We start from the raw sequence: 24,423 nt of genomic DNA, 5'->3' as shown, positions 1-24,423 counted from the left end.
GTTTCTTAAATTTTCTCATTTTAGAATTAAGATTGAAATTGTACTCATCTGTCTCCAGTATTTCTCTCTCAATATCCTCCTCTGCTGTTTCTGTTAGAATTTTTTCATCCAGATCTCTAAGAACTTCCTGTTTGTCCGTTAATGTCTCCAAAATTGCTTCAATTTCCTCTGCATCTTCATTTTCTTCATCCAGTCTTTTTAGAAGTCTGGTTACAGCACTTCTCTGTCCTGCTCTTACTGCCTTCAGTTTAGAAGTCATCTCTCCTCTTTCGTCACGGCACCAATGTCAAGATTGTAGCACTCATAGAAAACACATCTGAACCGTATAGTGGTTTATTTGAAACTCCACAAGTATATAACATAACGTTATAGTAACGTCTATGACGTCATCGTACTATGACGTCATAGTTCGGTAAATGTCATTAATATAATTGCATTAAATGGTAAATAGAAAAGCATTACTGTCTATAATTCATAACAAGTGTAGTCTACTTGTGTACCGAATTATATTGAAATCAGACCAAAAATGTAGGAGGAGTAGCATTTTGAAAAATTGTTTACAGATAGACAGACAGACGGAAGGACGACGGACGCATTAGTATCGCATAAGCTCTTCTGGTTTCTGACCGGAAGAGCTAAAAATCATGAAAGGGACGTTTGTAGAATTGCATACACTTTTAAATAAGCAATCAGATATTGAAGCACAGGAGAGTAGAGTTCTATTTACAAATGGTCAACTCACATTAAAACCTGTAAATACAATCAAAATTACAACACAAAAATTCTCAGGGCAGCTCAAAATTTTGTTATAAATACAGCAACAAAGGCTCTTGTCGCATGCAAAATTGTCAATATCAACACCAGTGTTTAAAGTTTCAAAACAAACATCCTGCAATTCATTGTCCTGATACACAAGCGGTACAGAGGACATCATCCTCCAGGGCTTTTCAAGCCCCTTCTCATTTTTTCATCAGTGAGGCAGCAAATACTTACTGGTTCCTTTCGTAAGAACAGGTTTAACACCAATTAACTTGAATAATATGTGTTCTTATCTGTCAATTTTTCCAAATCAAACTGTTGCTAATGAATTAAAGAACGGGTTTAAATTAGGTTTTTATCTACATTATGAAGGTCCAAGGGTGTCAACAAGCTGTAAAAATTTAGTTTCTGTGAACGATCACCCTAAAGAGGTAAAAGAAAAATTTAACAAAAAAAATTCTTTGGGTCGAATAGCATGTCCTTTTAATCATGAACCTTTACCCAATTTAAGGCTATCACCTATTGGAGTAGTGGCAAAAAAGGATGGGGATTGGCGTCTCATTCACCACATTTCATATCCTTCTAATTTTTTCCAAGATAAACCCCCTTTTCCCAGTGACCCTACCATGTCTAAAAACTCGTCAAAAAAGTGAAATGGATGTGAAATCAGCTTTTAGATTACTTCCGGTTCACCCTTCTGACCATCAATTACTTGTTTTCAAGTTTAATGATCAATATTATTACGATGTGTCTTCCAATGGGTTGTTCAATTAGTTGTACTTTATGGGGAAAAGTTTGCACATTTTATTCAGTGGGTAGTAGAAGTAAAAACTGGAGTTCACACACTGAACCATTACTTAAATGATTTCATATTTGCTATAGGCATGTTAGAAACATGTAACTTGTTGATGTTTTCTTTCAAAAATACCTGCTCTGCTTTTGGCATCCCTCTTGCAGAAGAGAAAACAGGGGCAAAAATCGGTACAAAGAAATTGATACAGGTAAGATGATTATTCGAATTCCCGAAGAAAAAAAATTCGATCTGGAGAAATCACTGCGTGATATGTTACAAAAAAAAAACAAAAGTTACGTTGAGAGAATTACAATCGTTGGTAGGTTCTCTGAATTTTTGTGCAAAAGCTATTCCATCTGCTAGGGCCTTTAATAGAAGATTTTGTGATGCTATGTGTGGAATAAAATACCCAAGTCATTTCATTAGGGTAACAAAGGGAATGAAATCTGACCTTGTGTGGTTAGATTTTATACACAGGTTTAATGGCAGTTTAAATTACATGACTGTTAATTGGTTGCCTAATGACCAACTTCATCTCTACACTGATAGTGCAGGCAATCAACATTTAGGATGCGGCGTTTACCTTCATGGGCAATGGGCATATTTTGGTTGGCCAGATAGCTGGAAGAATCCAGACATTATGTTAGACATAACATTTTTAGAGTTATTGTGCCAATTGTCCTTGCAATTTTCTTATTTAAGAATGAATTTCTCGACATAAAGGTAATGCTACACACTGACAATAAAGCGCTAGTTTCCATTTTAAACAAAAAATCAAGATCTCCTCGAGTTATGGAATTGGTTAGCCCATTGGTTTTATATTCCATAGTAAAAAATTTTGACTTTAAAACTTGTCATATAGATGGTTATAATAATACTATAGCTGATTCTATTTCTCGCAAACAGTGGACCAGGTTTCGAGTTCTTGTCCCCAACTCCGATCAACATCCGACACCTATTCCAGAAGATTTTAGGAAAATGATCTTGAAACTGAAATTAAACGCTTGACACTTAATTCAGTATCAGTAAATACAAGGCAAACATACTCTACTAGTCTAAAAAGCTTTGAGCAATTCAGAATTTTGTATGAACTTTGTACTGTTTGGCCCCCGCCTGTTCCAAAATTTGTATGTTTATTGCTCATTTATCCCTGCAAGGTTTGGCTCACTCTACTATTTCATCCTATATATCAGGAATAAGTTTCAAATGCAAAATATTGGGTTTCTGTGACAACACAAAAACTTTCTTATTAGGAAGTTATTGGAAGGAATCAAAAGGTCAAACCATTCCAAAGATTGTAGACTTCCTATCACAAAACACATGCTTGAGAAACTTATAAAAGCAACAAATTTAGTGTGTTCCAACTTCTTTTTTTTCAACGGCATTTTGGTAGCCTATCATGCTTTTTTTTAGAATCGGTGAATTTACCTTTTGTAGTTCAAATCAAGCAAATCAAATTATTTCTATTGAACATGTGAAATTTAGAAAAAATGAAAATTCTGGGGAAAATTTCGTAGAGCTTAGAGTTCCTTTCTCAAAAACTGACCAACTTGTGAAAGGGGCGTCCGTATGTTTAAGTCAAACAAAGAATTCCAGACTTGTCGAAATCCGTCGGTCCTGTCGGCAAGGCCGGTAAAAAATTGTCTGGACCGAAAAAAATTATTCGTGCATTTTTATAAAATTTATTATTAAAAAATTCGTGCTCGATAAAAATTTTTAAAAGATTCCGTGTAAACTCGGGATGCGCAGGGTGAAGGTCACACAAACAACAAAAATGGCCACATGGCCGATCAAGTTTTTAAATGGCGTAACTGTCCCGGGAAGAAAAGAAAGGCATGGAACCATTAACAGCTAAAAATAATTATGAAGACACTAGAGGTAATCGTGAATTTCAAGAGACGTGGAAAACGGATCGGTTTTTCATAAGGTTGAATTATACGCAGAAAAGGGGATGACTTGTTCATGGTGCATCGAAGTGGGTGTAAACATTGTAAATAATCATGTTCACAAACATTCGTTCATTACGGGCTCCAAAAATTACCGTTCTTCAACGATCACAGACCATGAGAAGTCATCAACTCACTTAAATGCAGAAAAGGTGATTAATTCACGAAAAGAAGCAGAAAAGAATGCTAGTGTTGCACACAAGACACTTATACTAATGAACGAGGCACAGAGAAAAAGAATCGAAAACATGTTTAGGAATATTCATGCTTTGGTAAAAAATCACCGCCCACTATCAGATTTTACATGGTTGGATGATTTAGATAGGGCCAAAGGACTTGATGTTGGAGACACTTACAATAATCATCAAGCTGCTGCATCATTTATAGTTTATATTTCAGATGAATGCAAAAAGAAAAACTTTTCGTTAGTGTCAAACTCTTTTCATCAAACGTCACCTTAGGGAAAATTCACTTTACACATACAAAACAATGGACGGAAGCACAGATGACTCTATAATGGCGAACAAGAGCCAATATTCATCACATTGATGGTGTTCACAAAAATCGTCATATTTTGACCCAAATTCTTTTGCATTGGTGAGCCAAAATCCACATGCTCAGAGCATTTGTATAAATTTGTTATGGAGAAAATAGAACAAAATGGGTTGTTGCCTCACATGCCAAAAATTGTGAAATTATGTGATTTGGGCATCTAATATGCAATTGCAACAAAAATGTTTGTGACGTTATTAAACCACAGATACTGCGACTCGAGATGATAGCTTTCTGTTTGGCCCACAGACTTGAATTAGCTTTCAGCAATGAAATATCTATTCAAAGCTGATAAACTTTTTGTTAAATTAGCACAAAAGGTGATCATTTAGGTTTTGATTTAAACTCTTCAAAAACTGGTATAGATATTGCAAAAATGAGAGCTCAAAATGGAGAGCCAAGTGTATGGAAGTACAGTACTCCAAAATATTTTTAGGTTGTTCCAATTTCGCTATATGAATTGCAAATCCCATGTCTGAACTTAGCCGTTGTGCACAGTTGAAAATTATCAAATTAATGAATTATATTTTAAATGCATTTTCTTTAATTATAAAAAGGTATATTATTTCTTTCATAAATATGGAAGCAGACGAGGCAACATAGAAAAAATGGAAAAGAGAACTAAGCTTCGGACTTTATGTGAGACAAGATGGACAAGGTGCGGATGCTTTGTTCACTTTCAAGACATCTCCTGCTTTTATAAGCGCTTGAGAGTTTGCATCTCACCAAGGTGATGATAAAGCAGGACAGCAGGTTAACGCAGTTACGAGATTTGATTTTATCATGACCTATGCTGCTTTTCTACAAAGCACTGTTCACCTTTCTCTTTATTTCAGGGAGTCGAATGATTTTTTAAGGCAGTCAAGGAGTGCAAACTTTTAATTGAGATGCTGAAGGCAGGAAATTCAAGATGATTATTTTTTGCAGAATTGTTACAGAAGTGGCATTAGATTGGCTGCACCGTTACAAGTGGACTGAAAGTATGCCAAGACGGTGGAAATACTTAAACAGTTCAGCACAAGGATACTCCACAGTACGCATTTCAATGTATTATCCATTTGTGGATCACGTTTTATAACTTGTTTTTCTTCTTAAATCTCACACATGGCGCAACACCTTCTTCCCATATATTTGTAATTGATATATATTTATAAATGTTTCTAGTTCATATATATTGTCTTTGGAAGAGTTTAGGAGAGAAGTTGCCCGTTGGCGAAATATCAGGATATCCTTTGGCGCAAGACAAGAAACCGCGCACACTTTGACATGGAGAAGATTAATTCAGCGCTATATCCAACAATAAGTCTTTTATTCATATCAAACCATGCCGGTAGCAAGCGCATACAGAGACCTTCAGCGTTTTGCGGCGATGAAAACGTTATAGTTCAACTATTAGAAATGACAGATTGTCATCGCTTGGACTTCTCCATATTCACAGAGATTTTAAAATTGATATAGAAAAAGCAATGGAACAATTTTTCATGCTAAAAAAAAATGGATTTTGTTTTAGGTAGAGGCTAAAATATGATTTTATTTTTGTTGAAATTAAATTTGCTGGATTGAAATTGTTTTGTTTTATTTTCATTATTTAAAAATTATTTTCAAAAAATCCTAAAAAATTTTTAAATATACAAAAATACAATGCACTGTATTTTGTAAAATATTCCAACTATTTTTTAAATATTTAGATCTATTATTTTTTGTAGTCTTTCTATCGTATATACTTCATATCCTAACTATTATATATTTAAAAACCCTTTTTTATGACATTCTCATGTGAAAACCCAGGCTTGGTGTGAGACTTGTTTAAATGAATTTAAGCACCAGGGCTTCGCCCTGGACCCACTGGGGGCCTCAAGGCGGCCCCCAGACCCCCTGCCTTTTTTGGCGTGCACATCATTTTTGTCTAGCTACGCCCCTGTCTGTCCAGTTGACTGGTTGAAAAGGTACATCAGCATGAAGCCAAAATTTGACGGTCAGTTATTTAAACATATGGATGGTAGTCCTCTAACAAGGTTTTAATTCTCTTCAATATTAAATAAACTCTTTCCGTATTGGTGCACAGATCTTACAGATTTCTTGGTCACTCAGAAACAGAAATAAAAAAAGCAAGGTTAAAATTTCAGATGCCTTCAAAAGGTATATTAGGATTTAGTGATGTCCACATTGATTTTTCAAAAAATAAACAAATTATTTGGATTTTTATTATTTTAAATGGGCAAATAACTACCTAGAAAATCCTTTGATGGTGTGGATTTAGGTTTAAAACGAAGACATTACAGAATGTTTTGGCAGGGAAAGGGAGGTATGAAATTTTTGACCTTGTGTTGGACCAAAAAGTCTTCCTGCAACATAAATCTTTTGTTACGTTATGAATCACCTCCAGAAATTTTAATTATTCATTGTGGAGGAAATGATAAGGTTTTAATTCCATTGTTGCAACTACGGTCAATTATGTGTTCAACACTCAAAAAACTTAGTGAGCTACTCCCCAACACAACAATTGGTTGGTCCAATATTTTGCAAAGAAATTCATGGCGTTTGAATTCAAACTCAAAATCTTGCTACTGTTCGATAATAATTTTATGAATCACTTAGTTACCGTCAACAGTGGATTCTTTATCAAATACCTAGAGATTACTTGGGATTCAAATGAAATATTTAGTAGTGATGGAGTTCACCTGTCGTATTTCGGTGAATGTTTCTTGCTTACAACTTACAAATGGCCATACAAGAATATGTTTTTCTATAAAAGGTTAAATATGTAGTTTGAGCTTCAGAGAAGGCCACGCCTACACATACTTTTGCGTCTCTCATTCCACCTAACTTCGTTGGCGGTGGTTTTCATTTTCAACGGACAACCATTTGGCGGTTTTTCGAGACACCTTCCATAATACAAGTATTTTTTTCACAGCTTCTGCTGAGTATCTGCTAGCCCAGTACCAGCTTGAATGTTGTCAGTATTCATATCTTCAGGACTTTATAAGGATAGGGATACAATGTTTATAAGGATAATGATATAAAGTTTATAAGGATAAGGATAGAAGGTTTATAAGGATTTTAAGGTTTATAAGGAGTTACGTTATAACGATTAATGAAGTATATATTGTATTATGTAGGTCGTGGCCACAATCGCCGAATCAAAAATAAATGATGTTAAGAAGTTATATTTGTCTTAATCGTCTTTAATAATAAGATTTACTTCCTTTACGAAATAAATCCAATTATTATAGCGATGGTTACTACAATCTCTCAAATCCGCGCCTTAGATTTGTGCGCGAAATGCTATACATGACGTAATTGCTGTTAATTTTTGACGTCACAATATTTGTTACAGTTGGATTGAGAGGTGGGTGTAGTTTGTCTCTTAGCTTAAAAATCCCACCCTCCCATTCCTCTCTTATTTATAACATTAAGGGGGACCCCTACGACGTCACAATATGGCTGACTTCCGTTCGAAACGCCATTTTGATCCGAAATATACTGATAATGGTGTGAACAAATTCACTATACACCGCTAATTGGAACTCCTCTGTGTTAATATTTAAATCACCAAAACGTTTTGAAAAGACTATGTTCTTTGCCCTTTACTTAAGCATTTTACGGACATTGATTATCAGCTGTTTTTGCGCGAAGAACGTGATTTTATAACGAAACCAGGGTTTCTTGCTTTGAAACTCTACTAGAAAATGTCATCGACGGCTCACGACCATACATACACGTTTGATGAGTACGGTGAGTATGTTTTGCTTAATTAAAACTTTGAATTCAGAAGTATAGCCTGAAAATATTTTAATAGTTCACACTAGAGCTTGTTTACCGTGTGTTAGATAAAGGTATCATACAATTTAATAAACAAATAAATTGGAGATTTGTTTTAGCTAATATTTCATTACTATAAGTTTATTTACATTGCGGTTGAAGGATGAAATCTGATTTATTTTAATGTAACTTGATTTCAACTGTTAAAAATTGATAGGTTGCAAAAACAATGGAAGATTTTCAAGAGGAGAGGAACCAGAGGACTCTACCACATTGTCTACAGAGGACCATGTTTTTCATGATCATTCTTATATATCTATTGTTGATTCATGTAAGTGTTTATATTCCAAGGAATGATAAATTTATATAAAAGCATTTCAAATAAAATGTGTACATATATTTAATAAAATACAGTAACTTCATTGTTTTTTTTTCATATGAAAAATTTATACAATGTCAATACTTTATAAGGCCCAGACACAGATGTTCCTGAGTATGAGGAGGAGGAGGAGGACACAGATGAATATACATGTAGTTCATCAGAGAGTGACGAAGAAGAACCTGAGAGAAATGGTAAGCATTGAATAAATATATGAATCTGAAACCTGGATCTCTCTGTCTCTCTCTCTCCCTTTGCATTGGTAAACTGTTATGTAAACAAGTTTAAATAACATGCCTTCATATTAAATATATTTATATACACCATTTAGGTGGAAATGTCTTTCCCTTGCAAGGGCGGCACATCATAGACATTATTTTTTTTGATCCAAGAGCTGGGTAAAGGGTGTCATTCTTGCAGAGAACCTTTACAGTTGTCCTCTTGCATAGGAGATACCCGATATGGACTAGGTATTATTAAAATACAAGAAAATACTAATAAGTCTATGATAACATTGTATAAATATATATTATAAGTTGTATCATATTGTTTTCAACACCACAAATGCTTGTAAGTAATTAAAATAAGTAATATTTTAAACTGATAAAATATATATTGCTAATAATGAAGTTGTATAGTATTTGTATAAAACTAACATGTAGATATACTCTTGATACAGGTAGTTTACTTCACATGAAATGTGCACAGTGTCTAAATGTTACACTTGTCCCTACTGGGAAAAGGCATGGCCAAAATGTATGGGATATGAATTCCAAATTGGGTACAGGTAAACATAATCTTTCAAAAGAAAAACAATTTTTTTTTCATAATCATTGTTTATATCTACAAAAAGCAGAAGCTTTAATAATTGACTTGACCTGTTTCAGCAATTCTTTTTTGTGGGATTGGTGAAACAGTTGTGAATACTCTGCTTTGCGCACTAGATCTACCATCTGTTTCACCAACAACATTAAAAAAGAGAGAAAGGGAGGCAGGCATAGCTTTAGAGGCGGTAGCAGACGACACATGCCAAGACGCACTAAGAGAAGAAAAAGACCGGTAAGAAAATATTCTTAATTATGGTTGGATTTTAAAAATTGATTTTTATATAATTTCTAAATATTTTTAATTTTTAGGCAATAAACAATTTCATGGAAAAACCTCCATTTTTAAAAATAATGTTACACACATATAAATATATATATATATATATATATATATATATATATATATATATATATATATATATATATATACTTTGTACAACAAATATATATATATACAGTCATTCTTGAAACTTCAGCTGTGAAAATTCTGACCGTGCGGAGGCTGTAAGTTTTGAAGCCGGATGGCAGACCCGAGGAAGTGGCAGGAACTATGCCAGTCTCACAGGTACTTCTCAGAAATGGACGAGCCTGTACTTTATGTGGTACATATGTTACATATATATATATGTTTCAAATTTTTATTCACAAATTGCAGGTCACGGTAGCATGATTGGATTTAATACAGGGAAAATAGTAGCCTATTCTTATAGATGCAAAACATGTAGATTTTGCCAGAGTACGAAAGATGGCCCTGTAAAAGAACATGATTGCAGAAAAAACTGGGACAAGTCATCCAAAGCGATGGAATCCGATATGGCGATAGAGGTAAAGCTTTCTTTAAGACCTCTTTTCAAAAGATAAAATATAAATAGCAGTGAATTGCTGCTTGTGTGAAAATAAATCTGGCAATGCACTAATTAAAAACCAATGAATATTCATGTTTTAATGCAGATGTTGCAAGACTTGAAGCAGAAAGGTTTCCATGTGAAAAATGATTATGGATATGATTCAACAACATTTTCCAGGTACTTTGCTAATAGAAAGTTTTGGAATATTACACTAAAAATACAATTGCAAACATTAATAAAAATTTCATACTTATTTCTTTAAATATTAATTTGCTATTGTTTTTTTTCTAGAGCAAAGGCAGTGTTTGATGAGAATATTGAAAAAGTTTGTGATTTTAACCACACAAAAAAGAACTTTACCAACAGATTGTTTGAACTAAGAAAAGAGAAGAAGTACTCTGCATTAGGACCGAAAGCCATCAAACACCTCACCAAATGCTTCGCCTATGCTGTAAAGGGAAATAATGACAGGGAGTCCTTGGAGAGCAATTTGTGTGCTATACCGTTACATGTATCAGGGGACCACTCTAAATGTGGAAACTGGTGTGGGTAAGACCCAATAAAGAATTAATGATGATGAAAAAAATTAAAATCATTTTTTTTAAACAATAAGGTATGATAATATTCAGTGTGCATGTATATTTAAAAAAAAAACAACTTCTTTTCAGTTTTGTACAACAACCATCATCATACAAACCAAGAAACCTGCCTTATGGGAAATATTTAACTGGAGAAGATCTAATAAAGGACCTCCAACATATTTTTGATGCTTTCAGCAAGAATGCTGAAGAATTACTGAATATAGGCAGCACTCAAGGAAATGAGAGTTTCAACAACATTGTTTTCTCCAAAAAACCCAAAGAACCGCTTTTATGGAGGTTGAGAGTCCATGCCTTCAGGGTTGCAGCAGCTGTTGCACAGAAAAATATTGGCAATGATGCTATTTCCAAAGTTTGTGTATTCTTAAAATTTTAATCTATGTTACGAGATAGTCTTTATTTTTATTTTGTATTTATGTTGATATATTTTAATTTTTTCACAGAATTATATGATTTCCTTTATATTATAAACTTAACTATATTTGTAGGTTTATGATCATTCATTACTGTCACCAGGAAAGAATATAGAATTGTTTCTTACTCGGACATCAAAGAAAAGGCAGTACAAGAAGAATAGAAAGGCCAGCACAGCACACAAAAAACGACGCTATGAACTGAAGTCATCAATGGCTAAACAGGTAAATGTTAAAAAATTTCTCATATAATCTGTGTATTAATGTCAACAATGTGTTAGGTACCTATGTTTTTAATATAACACAATTTGTATTCATAGTTTAAATGAATAGGACACTCGTGTCCAAATTGCTACATGTATGTATTAAAAATTGAAGGAATCAACAGCTGAAGTAAAGGAAGGAACGACATATCAACCTGCTGTAGACCTAAACCCTACAACATCCTCAGAGGCCACACAGGAAATACCAGATGCAACAGTGCCACCAACACTCAAAACTGTGGAAAATGGAAAGAATGCTTTCCTTTACTTTGACCTCGAGACAACTGGCTTGGGTAGATAATACTTATCTTAGCATTAATCAAAAATACATAAGCAATGTACCAGAGCAATTTGTCAAAATATTTCTAAAAGGCTTAAAATATACATTTACATCATAAATATTGGTAAACTAAGAATACTTTAATATTTCCTAAAGGTACTTCTTGTGACATCACTCAGTTGGCATGTGTGACTGAAGAAGAGAATTTTAACAGGTATGTTATTCCTAAATCACCAATAACACCAGGTGTGACAGCTGTAAGTGGATTACATATTGTCAATGGGGAGATGTATCATCACAAAGAAAAGGTTGAAAGTGTATCTATAGAAAGATGTCAAGCAGAGTTTGTTCAGTGGCTGAAACAGTTTAACAAACCCTTACTTGTTTGTCACAATGGACGTGCATTTGATTCCATAATTTTGATGAAAGCCTGTTTAAATTGTTCATGTTCATTACCTATTTAGGGTTTTGTTGACAGTTTGTATGTTGTAAAAGAAGTTTTGCCAGGTAGGAAGTGTTACAAGCTGGAAACTTTAGTTAAAGACTGTTTGTCCATGTCTTATAAGGCCCACTCAGCCCGAGAAGATGTGCAGGCATTGCAATCATTGGTTGTAAATTTGAATATAAGCTGCGACATTTTATTGAAACACAGTTTTAGTGAACAGTTTGTAATATCTTCAATAGAGTACAAATCAAAGACAAATAAATGATTGAAATCTTTGCAACCTTTCACAAAAATTGTTTCAAATTACATGTAAAGAAAAATAGCCCAGTCTGGTTTGTCATACCAACATTTGAAGATGGCATATGAAAGAGGAGGACCAGAGGGAATTGAGAATATTTTGAGTGAACCTAACTCTGAAGGAGTGGTAAGGGTGACCAGAACAAAGTCTGTGTTTGCAAAGTTGGTCACTCATTTCTCTTTCTGATTTTATTCTTCTTAACATGGAATTTGAATCAAGCTGTTTGTTTTATTTGCAAAGATATGATTTTATTCTTTTTTTAAAAATATATATGAATGTACTTTTAATAACTTTCACATATTTAATATATTATAACAGGGGTATCAGAAAATTGAACAAAGGTAAGACAAGTAATAAATGTAAGTATGATTCCATTGTCTTGGAGATAGCATATTCTGTAAAGACCTGACAGGTAACTATACTCATTTTATGCTTATTACATCACATTTTTTTCATTTCATCCTGCAAATATTCATGTATCATTCAAGTTTTCTTCTGTTTTGTGTGTCCTATGTGTGCTTCACTTCCGCTTTATTTGTCTCTTGTCCTGTTTTTGTTTTCTCTTAAATTCTTTTTTTTTTATTTATTCAGTTCAAATGTTTCTGTTTTGTCTTTCCTTTGTATGTGTTCTATTTATTTGCAATCTGTGTTTTGGCATTCTTTTTGTCCTCTCTCTGTGTGGCATGTGTATTGTTTTTTTTTTTTTTTTTTTTTTTTTTTTTGCTTTTATAATATATATATATATATATATATATATATATATATATATATATATATATATATATATATATTTCATTGTAGCTGTAGTGGCTTTTTCTTGTATAATCATCATGATCATTATGACAAATACTTTCTTTTTTATGTATTTGTGCATAAAATAATTCTTTGTATTATCAATTTTTTATCATTGAATATGGAAATTGATACCAATATATTTGAGTCCATGTAAAATAAAGAAAGATAACTCTTTAATAGGATCTTTCATACCATGATTTTTGTAATGTTTTAATATTTTGCTCAATTTTTCAATTTTTTAGCTCTACTGGTCAGAGACCAGAAGACCTTATGCGATAGTAATGCGTCCGGCGTCCGTCCGTCTGTCTGTCCGTCTGTCTGTAAACAATTTTTCAAATTTACTGAAAATAGAAATATCTGTAAAATTGTTTCAAAATGCTACTCCTCCTACAGTTTTGGTCTGATTTCAGTATAACTTGGCACACAAGTAGACTACACTAAGATACATAATATCGGTTTTTGATTTCGATGAATGGTGTTGCCGTGGTTACTAAAAATAGAAATTTCTGTGAAATTCTTTCAAAATGCTACTCCTCCTACAGTTTTGGTCTGATTTCAGTATAACTTGGCACACAAGTAGACTTAACTAAGATACATAATTCTGTTTATCGGTTTTTGATTTCGATGAACGGTGTTTCCGTGGTTACTAAAAATAGAAATTTCTGTGAAATTCTTTCAAAATGCTACTCCTCCTACAGTTTTGGTCTGATTTCAGTATAACTTGGCAAACAAGTAGAATACACTAAGATACATAATTCTGTGTATCAGTTTTTGATTTCGATGAACGGTGTTGCTGTGGTTACTAAATATAGAAATATCTGTAAAATTGTTTCAAAATGCTACTCCTCCTACAGTTTTGGTCCGATTTCAGTATAACTTGGCACACAAGAAGACTACACTAAGATACATAATTCTGTATATCAGTTTTTGATTTCGATGAACGGTGTTGCCGTGGTTACTAAAAATAGAAATATCTGTAAAATTGTTTCAAAATGCTACTCCTCCTACAGTTTTGGTCTGATTTCAGTATAACTTGGCACACAAGTAGACTACACTAAGATACATAATTCTATGTATCGGTTTTTGATTTCGATGAATGGTGTTGCCGTGGTTACTAAAAATAGAAATTTCTGTGAAATTCTTTCAAAATGCTACTCCTCCTACAGTTTTGGTCTGATTTCAGTATAACTTGGCACACAAGTAGACTTAACTAAGATACATAATTCTAGTTATCGGTTTTTGATTTCGATGAACGATGTTGCCGTGGTTACTAAAAATAGAAATTTGTGTGAAATTCTTTCAAAATGCTACTCCTCCTACAGTTTTGGTCTGATTTCAGTATAACTTGGCAAACAAGTAGAATACACTAAGATACATAATTCTGTATATCAGTTTTTGATTTCGATGAACGGTGTTGCCGTGGTTACTAAAAATAGAAATATCTGTAAAATTGTTTCAAAATGCTACTCCTCCTACAGTTTTGGTCTGATTTCAGTATAACTTGGCACACAAGTAGACTACACTAAGATACATAATTCTATGTATCGGTTTTTGATTTCGATGAATGGTGTTGCCGTGGTTACTAAAAATAGAAATTTCTGTGAAATTCTTTCAAAATGCTACTCCTCCTACAGTTTTGGTCTGATTTCAGTATAACTTGGCACACAAGTAGACTTAACTAAGATACATAATTCTAGTTATCGGTTTTTGATTTCGATGAACGATGTTGCCGTGGTTACTAAAAATAGAAATTTGTGTGAAATTCTTTCAAAATGCTACTCCTCCTACAGTTTTGGTCTGATTTCAGTATAACTTGGCAAACAAGTAGAATACACTAAGATACATAATTCTGTATATCAGTTTTTGATTTCGATGAACGGTGTTGCCGTGGTTACTAAAAATAGAAATATCTGTAAAATTGTTTCAAAATGCTACTCCTCCTACAGTTTTGGTCTGATTTCAGTATAACTTGGCACACAAGTAGACTTAACTAAGATACATAATTCTGTTTATCGGTTTTTGATTTCGATGAACGGTGTTTCCGTGGTTACTAAAAATAGAAATTTCTGTGAAATTCTTTCAAAATGCTACTCCTCCTACAGTTTTGGTCTGATTTCAGTATAACTTGGCAAACAAGTAGAATACACTAAGATACATAATTCTGTATATCGGTTTTTGATTTCGATGAATGGTGTTGCCGTGGTTACTAAAAATAGAAATTTCTGTGAAATTCTTTCAAAATGCTACTCCTCCTACAGTTTTGGTCTGATTTCAGTATAACTTGGCACACAAGTAGACTACACTAAGAACATAAAAAAGAGACTTTATCAACGATCATTATTCTATTTAGTTTCAAATCCCAGCTGCTTAAGTACTTTTCTCTTCCTTTGCTATAAGTTCAAACCAGTAGAGCTTCAGTCTCGACAGAGACTTCTGGTTTCAATTTCTCTCTTTCCTTTTACTTAACTATAAATATCATTTATATTTTTACAGTTTTCTGGGATTCTAACCGGCACATTTCCTGGAAACTAATTTTTTGTAATTTTTTTTCTCTTTTTTGTAGATTTGAATAAAAAATGTTCAACATTCATTTATGTTGTTTTTGTATTTTATTTCAAGTTTGCACAACGGTGGAATGCTATAGAAAATTGAAAGCCTTAAGCATTGAAATAAGTGAAAAATAATAGATTTCTGTTACATGATTTTTAGTGTAAAAAATTAATATAAAATAAACCTTAGTACTTTGGGAATTTATTTTCTTGGATATTGACTACACTATTGAAAGCGAATGTATGCAATAAAAATCTTCCCTGCGTTGGTGGTGTAGAGAGCCCCCTTAAGTATATATATATATATATATATATATATATATATATATATATATATATATATATATATATATATATATATATATGTTATACTGTTAATCTATTTTGCCAGTGCATTTTTCTGCCGTAGTTTTCTAAATATTTTCAGACAGCCTTGAACTGTGTCATGTGAAATGTGAGAGACATTGGTTTAGACAGTCATACTTGTGATCGAAGTTCCATTCGTCACGACCTGCATATAAAGAAATGTGAAGGAGAGTCACTGCGGTTTTTCAAGACGCCTTCCATGATACAAGTATTTTTTCACAACTTCTGCTCAGTATTCAAATCTTCAGGACTTTATAAGGTTAAGGATACACTGTAAGGATAATGATATAAAGTTTATAAGAATAAGGTTTATAAAGATAAGGAAATAAGGTTTATAAGGATAAGGTTTATAAGGAGTTACCTATAACGATTAATAATGTATACTCACCGTCAATGGAAACGCAACACCCTAATTTTAGGATGAAAATTATATACAGGTTATAACTATGTACCAAAAAAGTTAGGACATCTTTTACTTTGCCAAATCAGTTATTTAACGGTTGAATGAATTTCTTTCCATTACCGGAAGTTGCTTTTTAGCCCTCTTAACAGAATTCAAAATTTTCTATTTTTAATAAAATTTTAACAATATTTTGGGTTTCCAAGGTTTCGAAACTGTTAGTCATAAGTGTTGTACAAAAAGGCCGGGAAAAAATCCTTCTTTCTTTACCGGATGTGCTGCCTATATTTCCTCAAAATGACTGATAGCAAGAAGGGGGGATGTTTTATGAGTTATGTGTTACCTTCAAAAGTTTAATGATAACATCAAAAATGAATATATTTAGGTAAAAAGTAAATTTACAAAAAAAATAATGCTCCCTTTAAACATTACATGTTATTTTTAGACCTTAAAAAGAAATAAATACCTGTTTAATCTTATAACATCCCCCCTTCCGACCATTTAATGAAAACATTCTAGCCCACCATATACAAAAAATGCAGCCCGATTTCTACCATGCATTAAGTTTATTAATGTCTTAATCTAAGCGAAATTAATATTCTTGGGCATTTTAAAATACATGTTTTTCAGATATTGCGGTCGAATTTTCTCTAACCTGGCGTAGTGTAGCAACTTTTTGACTTCCGGTCAAGAAACTGCCATTTATGCTATTGAAACACATGAACCTGATGGGTCGTTATATAGTGTATATTTGCATCTGCAGCTCTTTTTTTCTTTATTTTGAGAATTTCTAACATTAGCAATGAAAATCAGTCATTTTGAGGAAATATAGGCATAACATCTGGTAAAGAAAGAAGGATTTTTTCCCGGCCTTTTAGAACAATACTTATGATTAACAGTTTCAAAACCTTGGAAACCCAAAATATTATTAAAATTTTATTAAAAATGGAAAATTTTGAATTCTGTTAAGAGGGCTGAAAAGCAACTTCTGGTAATGGAAAGAAATTCATTCAACCGTTAAATAACTGATTTGGCAAAGTAAAAGATGTCCTAACTTTTTTGGTACATAGTTATAACCTGTATATAATTTTCATCCTAAAATTAGGGTGTTGCGTTTCCATTGACGGTGAGTATACATATTGTACATGTATTATGTTGGTCGTGGCCACAATCGCCAAATCAAAAATAAATGATTTTAAGAAGTTATATTTGTCTTCATCGTATTTAATAATGATTTTTTACTAACTTATATAAAGCTTCAAGCGAAGTTTTTAGTAGACCCAAGTCCAGTTGCATTCGGTTTCTTCAGGAGGGGGCTATGTTACGAAATTCATTTCGTCACTTTTGTGTATTTAATTAATCACTTGCAGCGTATACAGTTGTTTTCAGCGTATTAATATGCTCATGATTGTTATTAAGTAATTGGTAAAAAGTTGTGACAGATATTAATCATATGCTGTCAAGCGTATAATATTGTTCTGGAGTCGGGCACACTGTATTTCGACTCGATCTCGAAAGTATGTTTGAAGTCATGTATGACGTTTTGTCTTTGAACATTGTATTGTCATTATTTAAATCAACTTAATAACGTAATAGCTGTACCTATCGTATTTTAGAAGATAAAATCCCATTTTATATGGTTAGTAATGATTTTCTATTAGAAAACTTCTCTGCGTGCACTTTCCATATGGAGAAATGGTGTTCATTCTCCTCATTTGCATATCGGCCATATTGGAGCTACTAGTATAATGGCGACAGTATTCATAAGAGCTTATATAGTGAACGTACAAAAATTACAAAATTTTATATACTAACCATTTCGGATAAAGTTCTTCCGCCGATGTTTTGGTTTTTCGTGTTATTTTCTACCGACGTCGCGCACGATGTTGGTGTTAAAATGTTTTCTCGCACTGCGCGCTGACAATTAGACTACTTTTCAAGAGAAAAATAATAAAGATATATGCAATATTATATATCAATCTGTTGATAGGAACGTGGACTTCAATAAAATATACAATAAATTGCAATAAAAAAAGTTAAATTTGAGAAACCAGTGTTAAACCCCCCAAAATTTGCCCAAATTGCCATGTAGATAGGTAACAGATGCAAAATACATATTTCAAATAAATTACAATATCTCAGCGAAATTTCATTTTGGGGGGAAAATATTTGGCGGACTAATTATTGTGATGATGTAAAAAAAAAAATATACGTCATAACATTGTTGACGTAATCAATGCCAGGAATCAACGCCGGGTCAAAGAATTCTCAGTATGAACCTGTAGATAAGGGACAAAAATCGAAAATGGCCACGTCAGAATCAGGTAAATTACCACAGTATAAATTATAATTTATGAAAATGTATGTTTTTGCAGTTATCTAATAATTTGTTTTTGATTTGTAAACAGAGAAAAATGGATACTCATTACTGTGTAAAATTTCAAAGTAAATTAATGAGAATAGTTTATTTTCTTTGAATTTGAATCCGCTTAATCCGAAACAGGCACATATTATCTTACACAATAAAAGTACGTCATTACATAGATAAGATGTAAAAATAAATTATAAGATTGATTTAATAGTTTATTACAACAATCCTTACGTGGAAAACAAAGATCGAAAACCTGATTGACAAACAGAAGTCCCTGACAGGAAGTTAAGATCTGTTGTGAAGTCACCTTTGAAAAAAATAAATTTATCGTTTTTATCTAATTATGAAGATAATTCAAACCCGACTATTTTGTTCCATTAGTAGAAGCCTAAGTCATTGAATATAATTCATAGTAATTTTTATATAAATATGCATATTTAAAGAATAAAGGAAAATCAAATATTTTTTTAAAAGGAAGTTTAGTTACGAAGGCTAAAATATTGGTCGTGTACAGGTATAAGTACTTTGTTGTGAAAAAAATGTTCGGGTTCGTTCTTCATGAGATATACATGTAAGCGACAAATTTAATTTTTCGAAGGTGATTTCACGCGATATCAACATAGAATTATTTTTTTGTGTGACCTAACAAAAATTATTTTTTTTTAACTTTATTGAATTTTGATATCTTTTAAAAGAAAAAGACTTTGGGGATATAATTTGACAAAAAGTGAAACAATTTATGGACAATTATTTTTCAAGAAGAAAAACGAATATAATTTTTAGCGATTAGAATCGGACCAAGCGGCTTTAAGTTAAAAAACGATAGAAGACAGAAGGCGTCACAAAACAAGTATATTTCTTAATTTCAATATTTTTGGCAAATCGAAGATAAAATATCATGTTGTGTATAGCAACTTATTGGTGTTTTACTGATAACATCTTGATGGAAATGATAAATAATATTAAATATATAAATATCTTCCGTTTGGTTTTTCATTTTTAAGCATTTATTCATAAAAACTATTACGCAGGAGATTGTTTTACTAATAACATTTTAAGGAGAAATTTTAACATCCGAACGTCATGCGTAGCATGGTGATCACAAATGGTATGCTCATTATACGGAAATCTTAGCCGTTTTTCATAATATTAAAATAGTTTCAGAATGTGCATTTTTAAAGGTGCTATATTCTTTAAAAAGAGGCATATATATTTGCTAATGTTCATATCAGAGATATTTCAAAATGTCAACTCGAATGTCACGCTTTTATAAAAACACATAAATAAGAATTTGAAATAATACTGAATTTAGACATTCCTCTATAAAACTAGCAAAGAAGTTTCCCAAAAATAAATTCATATTTGAAATGTGCATTTCCCCACGAACCATTTGATGCCAAATGCGCAAGTATTACGAATCAAAATAATTGATTTTTACAAATAAAATAATGTCAACATTAACGTCACACTTACATCTAAAATGACGCAATTACGCATTTAACGTCATACGGTCTTGTACCTTTTTCGTTAGAAAAAAAGAACTTATAGTGAAAACAGAAATACTTAAGACATTTTATAAAAAGGATTTTTAAAAAAAAAAATCACATATACATAATGCATTTTAATGTAAAATAAAATTCTTCATAACTTTTCAATGCCTAAAATGCAATCAATTCGAATCTTAATAGTTGATTTTTACAAATAAAATATTAATGATTATAAATATTTTTATGTCACGGGTGATGCAAACATTAACGTGACTTGGCAGTGAACATCTATTTGAATTAATAATTAAACAGGGTTTTTGACTGCTGCAATACAAATAAAAATAAACAAAGAAATAAGGAAACAGAAAAGGGTTGAGTAGATTCGTGAATGGAGGAGGAGAGTAAGGGAAATACAAAAGAGTTCTACCACAAAAGGTAAAACGGATTCCCTGCAAATAAGTTAGCAGTAATATTTTTACGCGGAGTATACTTATAACTAAAAACAAAATATCATCGTATTTAAGACAATTGACTTTTTTAATTGTAGACTAAATCATAAATTGAAAATTTACATTGAATTTCAGAGCAGACAGTAAAGGCTGCGACGCTCAGAAAACGCAAACAGCGCGAAAAAGAACGCATTATAAGGGAAAAAATTGAGAATAGCAAGAGAAAAGTAATGGAAAGAAAATATAAATTAAACGAACGCGAAGAAGTAAAGCAGAGCCGGAAATCCCTAGCACAACAGAGATGGCGCCGAAAAAACGCATGATTAGTCAAATTCAGAGCGAAAATATAGAGAAGGGCAACCTCAATTCATTCAGTAACAAAATGCAAAAATGTCGAGCTGTGAAAAAACTGAAATCAAATTACCGATATTTCCGACAAAAAGAGCAGCTACCATTGCCGCTTTTTTACAAAATACAAATTCTCCATCAGTAAAATTACTCCAAAATTGCAAAATTATTCCCTCTCCAGAGGAAAAAGAATCAGTCACACTCCAAGCGTCCGTTCTATCTGACATCAAGGAATCTGTCTCCAAACTAAAACTTAAACGGTGCGACAAAGTTAGGGAAGCCATTGAATTTCTAACAGCTTCTGTAAGCGGCGAAAATGTTAAAAATTCTAGAGCAAAATCTTCACTAGCAAAAAAACTTGGTCTTCCTATTCGTAGAATATCTAAAGGGTATTAAGTTCGCACAAATATCATGCATTCGGAGTCATCATCGTTTACGTATACTAAGCGAAAAACAAGATCTGATGCCTTATCTGATGATACCCGAAAGCTTGTGTATAATTTTTGGTGTTTGCCCGAAATTTCGCACCCAACTGGCAATAAAAACGATGTGAAAAGGTCCAAAACAATATTCTTCTCATGCTATTCAAATCTTACATAAAACACAAACAGAGGTATATGCAGACTTTCTGTCGAAAAACCGAGAAATTCGAATTTCTCTGAGACTCTTTGAGGCATGTAAACCTTACTACATTCGCGCAGCGCGTCCAAAAGACCGGGTAACCTGTTGCTGTCGATATCATCTTGAAATGAAATACGTCTTTAAAGCATGTATGAATTACAGAAAGACCTATGTAACAGACCCTGTAATATACCATGACATGTATGAAATGTGTAATCAAACTCTCTGTCCTACCAATTCCGATGGTCTACACAACAAATCCTGTTTAGATAGAACATGCATAGAATGTGGGGTTAACAAAATTGAGTTCAGTCATGAGGAACTAAGAACTGATGACATTTCTCCTGATGTTTCTTGGGAGTGTTTTGATTACATAAACATAAAGTCGAAAAGGGACGAAACAAAGAAACTGACACTTGTAAAAAAGGTCACCAAACCCGGTGAACTGTTTGAGTACATGAGAAAGCTTCTTACAAAATTTCCATTACACAACATGGGTGCTAAATGGCAAATTGGGCAACTAAGAAATTTACTTCAGAATTTGCCTCAAAATCACTGCGTTACAATTTATGACTTTTCCGAAAATTACCGTTGTAGTGAAAAGAATGAAATACAGTCAAATTATTTCCAAAAAACTGAAGTCTCAATTCATGTCACCATACTTCACAGACATGCTATTCTTGAATTGGACGGTGTGGAAAGTACAACCGAAAAACCAGAAATAATAACAGAACATTTCTATGTAATATCCCCTGATGATAAACATGACCAACAATTCACTCATCATTGCCAAAAACTGGTTTCTGAAACAATGCATGAATTCTGCGATGGTTGCGCTGCACAATATAAAAGTCGCCATTGTTTCGGTGACTTATCAGCATCTCTTTCAGAATTTCGCTATTCAAAACTAATCAGAAATTTCTTTGAAACCAGCCAGGCAAAGGGCCCACAAGATGCAGCGGGTGGATTTTTAAAAAATCAGGCGGATCTTGCCGTAATCAGGGGTACCTGTGTTATACAGGATGCCAAAAGTCTCGATTCTTTTGCGAACGAAAAACTAAAAATTCCCAATAATTCGGCAAACGTTCGTCGTAGAATTTTCAAATATGTAGAAGAAATCCCAAGAGAAAAGCCAAGATTATACAAACCTATAACGGGTATAAGGTCTGTTCACCAGCTTGTGTTGTCTATTTCCGGCACAAATTACATTCTACATTCGTCCACTGTCTTGTTACAGCTGCGAAGATTGCCTTGACGGTGATTTTTGAGCAAAATTGTAATCTTATGAACAGTTTAGGTAAATTTACCCCTATAAATTTCACGGAGGAAGACTCAGATAGCAATACATCAGACACAGAAAACCAGACGAATGAATTTCAAATACTGTCTGATTTAATTACAAAAGGCAGTATATTTGCTGTACTCAGTGACAATGAAATAAATGATTATTATATACTGAAAGCAAGTGCAAAATCAGTTCTCCTACAAAAAGAGGACACGGACAGGTGGGGAGCTTCTTACGGTAAAGGAGCACAAGTTATCCGTGGTCATTATTTTGAACAGTCAGAGGATACGCCATTGGAATACAAATTAATCAAACGCAAACCGGCAATTGTGCCAACCCAATCAGTTCTATATATAATAAATGAATCAGATGCTCTCCCTGACAATGACGAGTTACATATTACAGAGGAAATTCACTTAACAATATTGCAGGCCGTGAGCGAAGCGCGTGCGTTTGAACACTGACGTTGTAGTAGTGAACTAAAATTTAAACATTTCGATGTTGCGACCCTCAGATTTGTTGTGCACGATGAGGTAATATATATTTAAATAGCAAAAAAAAAAATAATTACAAAATATATTACATGTAGCAAAAATCAATTAAAAGTGGAATTGATGTATATGCTGTGCTTAACGAAATGTATCATTACGTTATGAATGATTTATTAAATATTATTGATTACGTTATGAATGAAAACGGCGTAAACGGCATTTTTTGACGTTTTTGACGTTACCGAAATTAACACCAACATCGTGCGCGACGTCACCGGAAATAACAATAATGTTGATGCTAAAGTGAAAGTTGCGACCGCCTTTTTGATTTGAAAATTGGAAGCGAGAGTACATTGTTTTATTGAAGGAAAAAGCACAGGATTAGTGTTTTTATCATTTTTGGTGATAAAATGTAAGTGTTTATTGCAAGATGACAGAGTTCTTCCGCTGATTAATAAGTGCAGACTAATGTCTATTTTTACAAAATACAGTTGATTTAGGCATTTCATGAAGAGTTGCGACCGCCTTTTTAATTTAAAAACGGTAACATCTTGCCCCGGCGCGACCTACTCATTATTAAAAAGATGGTATCACGCACTGAAAACAGTCAATTATGCAAATTTGTACCAATCTTGCAAAAATAAAAACACACCAGGTTTGAGTGTTGACATATATAAAAAAAAAAAGGAAATAGTACAATTTAAATTTTTGCAAGATCTTATGAATATTTAATTAGTTGTATATCACGGGGGAGCAATCTCATGAATAAACTGCACGCCATTTCTCCATATGCCCTGATCTGTTAATACCGGAAATGGCGTAGGATATGGAGATAACGAACACTATTCAATATCAAAGTCCATGAAACAATACAAAATAGGAGCAGAGCAAACACGGACCTAAGAATTAACATCAGAGGTGGGATTAGGTGCCATGGAGGAGTGAGCATCCCCTGCTGACCGGTCATACCCACCGTGTGCTCCTTGTCATGATCGGGAAATAACGGTAAAATGCGTCGTCAATTCAGTGTATAAATAATGGACTAACAATTAGTATGTAAAACGTCGGCGTCAGCATTTGTCTCAGTGATAAATTGT

At 33.0% G+C, this 24,423-nt stretch overlaps 1 protein-coding gene and 1 pseudogene across 1 annotated transcript; both read left to right on the top strand.

Moving 5' to 3' along the window:
• Window positions 1-7,474: 7,474 nt before the first annotated feature.
• Window positions 7,475-12,734, top strand: LOC134266976 (uncharacterized). The gene is made up of 15 exons (XM_062749200.1): window positions 7,475-7,785; window positions 8,030-8,143; window positions 8,284-8,385; window positions 8,523-8,661; window positions 8,871-8,978; window positions 9,079-9,250; window positions 9,495-9,583; window positions 9,674-9,843; window positions 9,970-10,043; window positions 10,158-10,415; window positions 10,535-10,817; window positions 10,954-11,103; window positions 11,257-11,434; window positions 11,578-11,635; window positions 12,483-12,734. Exons 5-15 carry the CDS (start codon window positions 8,885-8,887, stop codon window positions 12,571-12,573), a joined length of 1,617 nt encoding a protein of 538 aa, XP_062605184.1. The 5' UTR covers window positions 7,475-7,785; window positions 8,030-8,143; window positions 8,284-8,385; window positions 8,523-8,661; window positions 8,871-8,884; the 3' UTR covers window positions 12,574-12,734.
• Window positions 12,735-20,971: 8,237 nt separating this feature from the next.
• LOC134266975 (uncharacterized) lies at window positions 20,972-23,299 on the top strand (annotated as a pseudogene).
• The last annotated feature ends 1,124 nt before the right edge of the window (window positions 23,300-24,423 follow it).

This window comes from Saccostrea cucullata, unplaced genomic scaffold (assembly GCF_032062105.1).
Source record: "Saccostrea cucullata isolate Sc308-1 unplaced genomic scaffold, CSIRO_AGI_Scuc_v1 ctg9404, whole genome shotgun sequence".
NCBI classification, from domain to species: Eukaryota; Metazoa; Mollusca; class Bivalvia; order Ostreida; family Ostreidae; genus Saccostrea; species Saccostrea cuccullata.
This window is presented reverse-complemented; position numbering and strand designations above follow the sequence as displayed.

What these genes read in the sequence shown, in the direction of transcription:
- LOC134266976 (XM_062749200.1), top strand. Translation starts at nt 8,885, where the DNA reads ATGAAATGTGCACAGTGTCTAAATGTTACACTTGTCCCTACTGGGAAA. An exon ending in GATTCAACAACATTTTCCAG is followed by an intron (nt 10,044 to 10,157) that starts GTACTTTGCTAA and finishes TTTTTTTTCTAG; the next exon opens with AGCAAAGGCAGTGTTTGATG. An exon ending in AAATGTGGAAACTGGTGTGG is followed by an intron (nt 10,416 to 10,534) that starts GTAAGACCCAAT and finishes ACTTCTTTTCAG; the next exon opens with TTTTGTACAACAACCATCAT.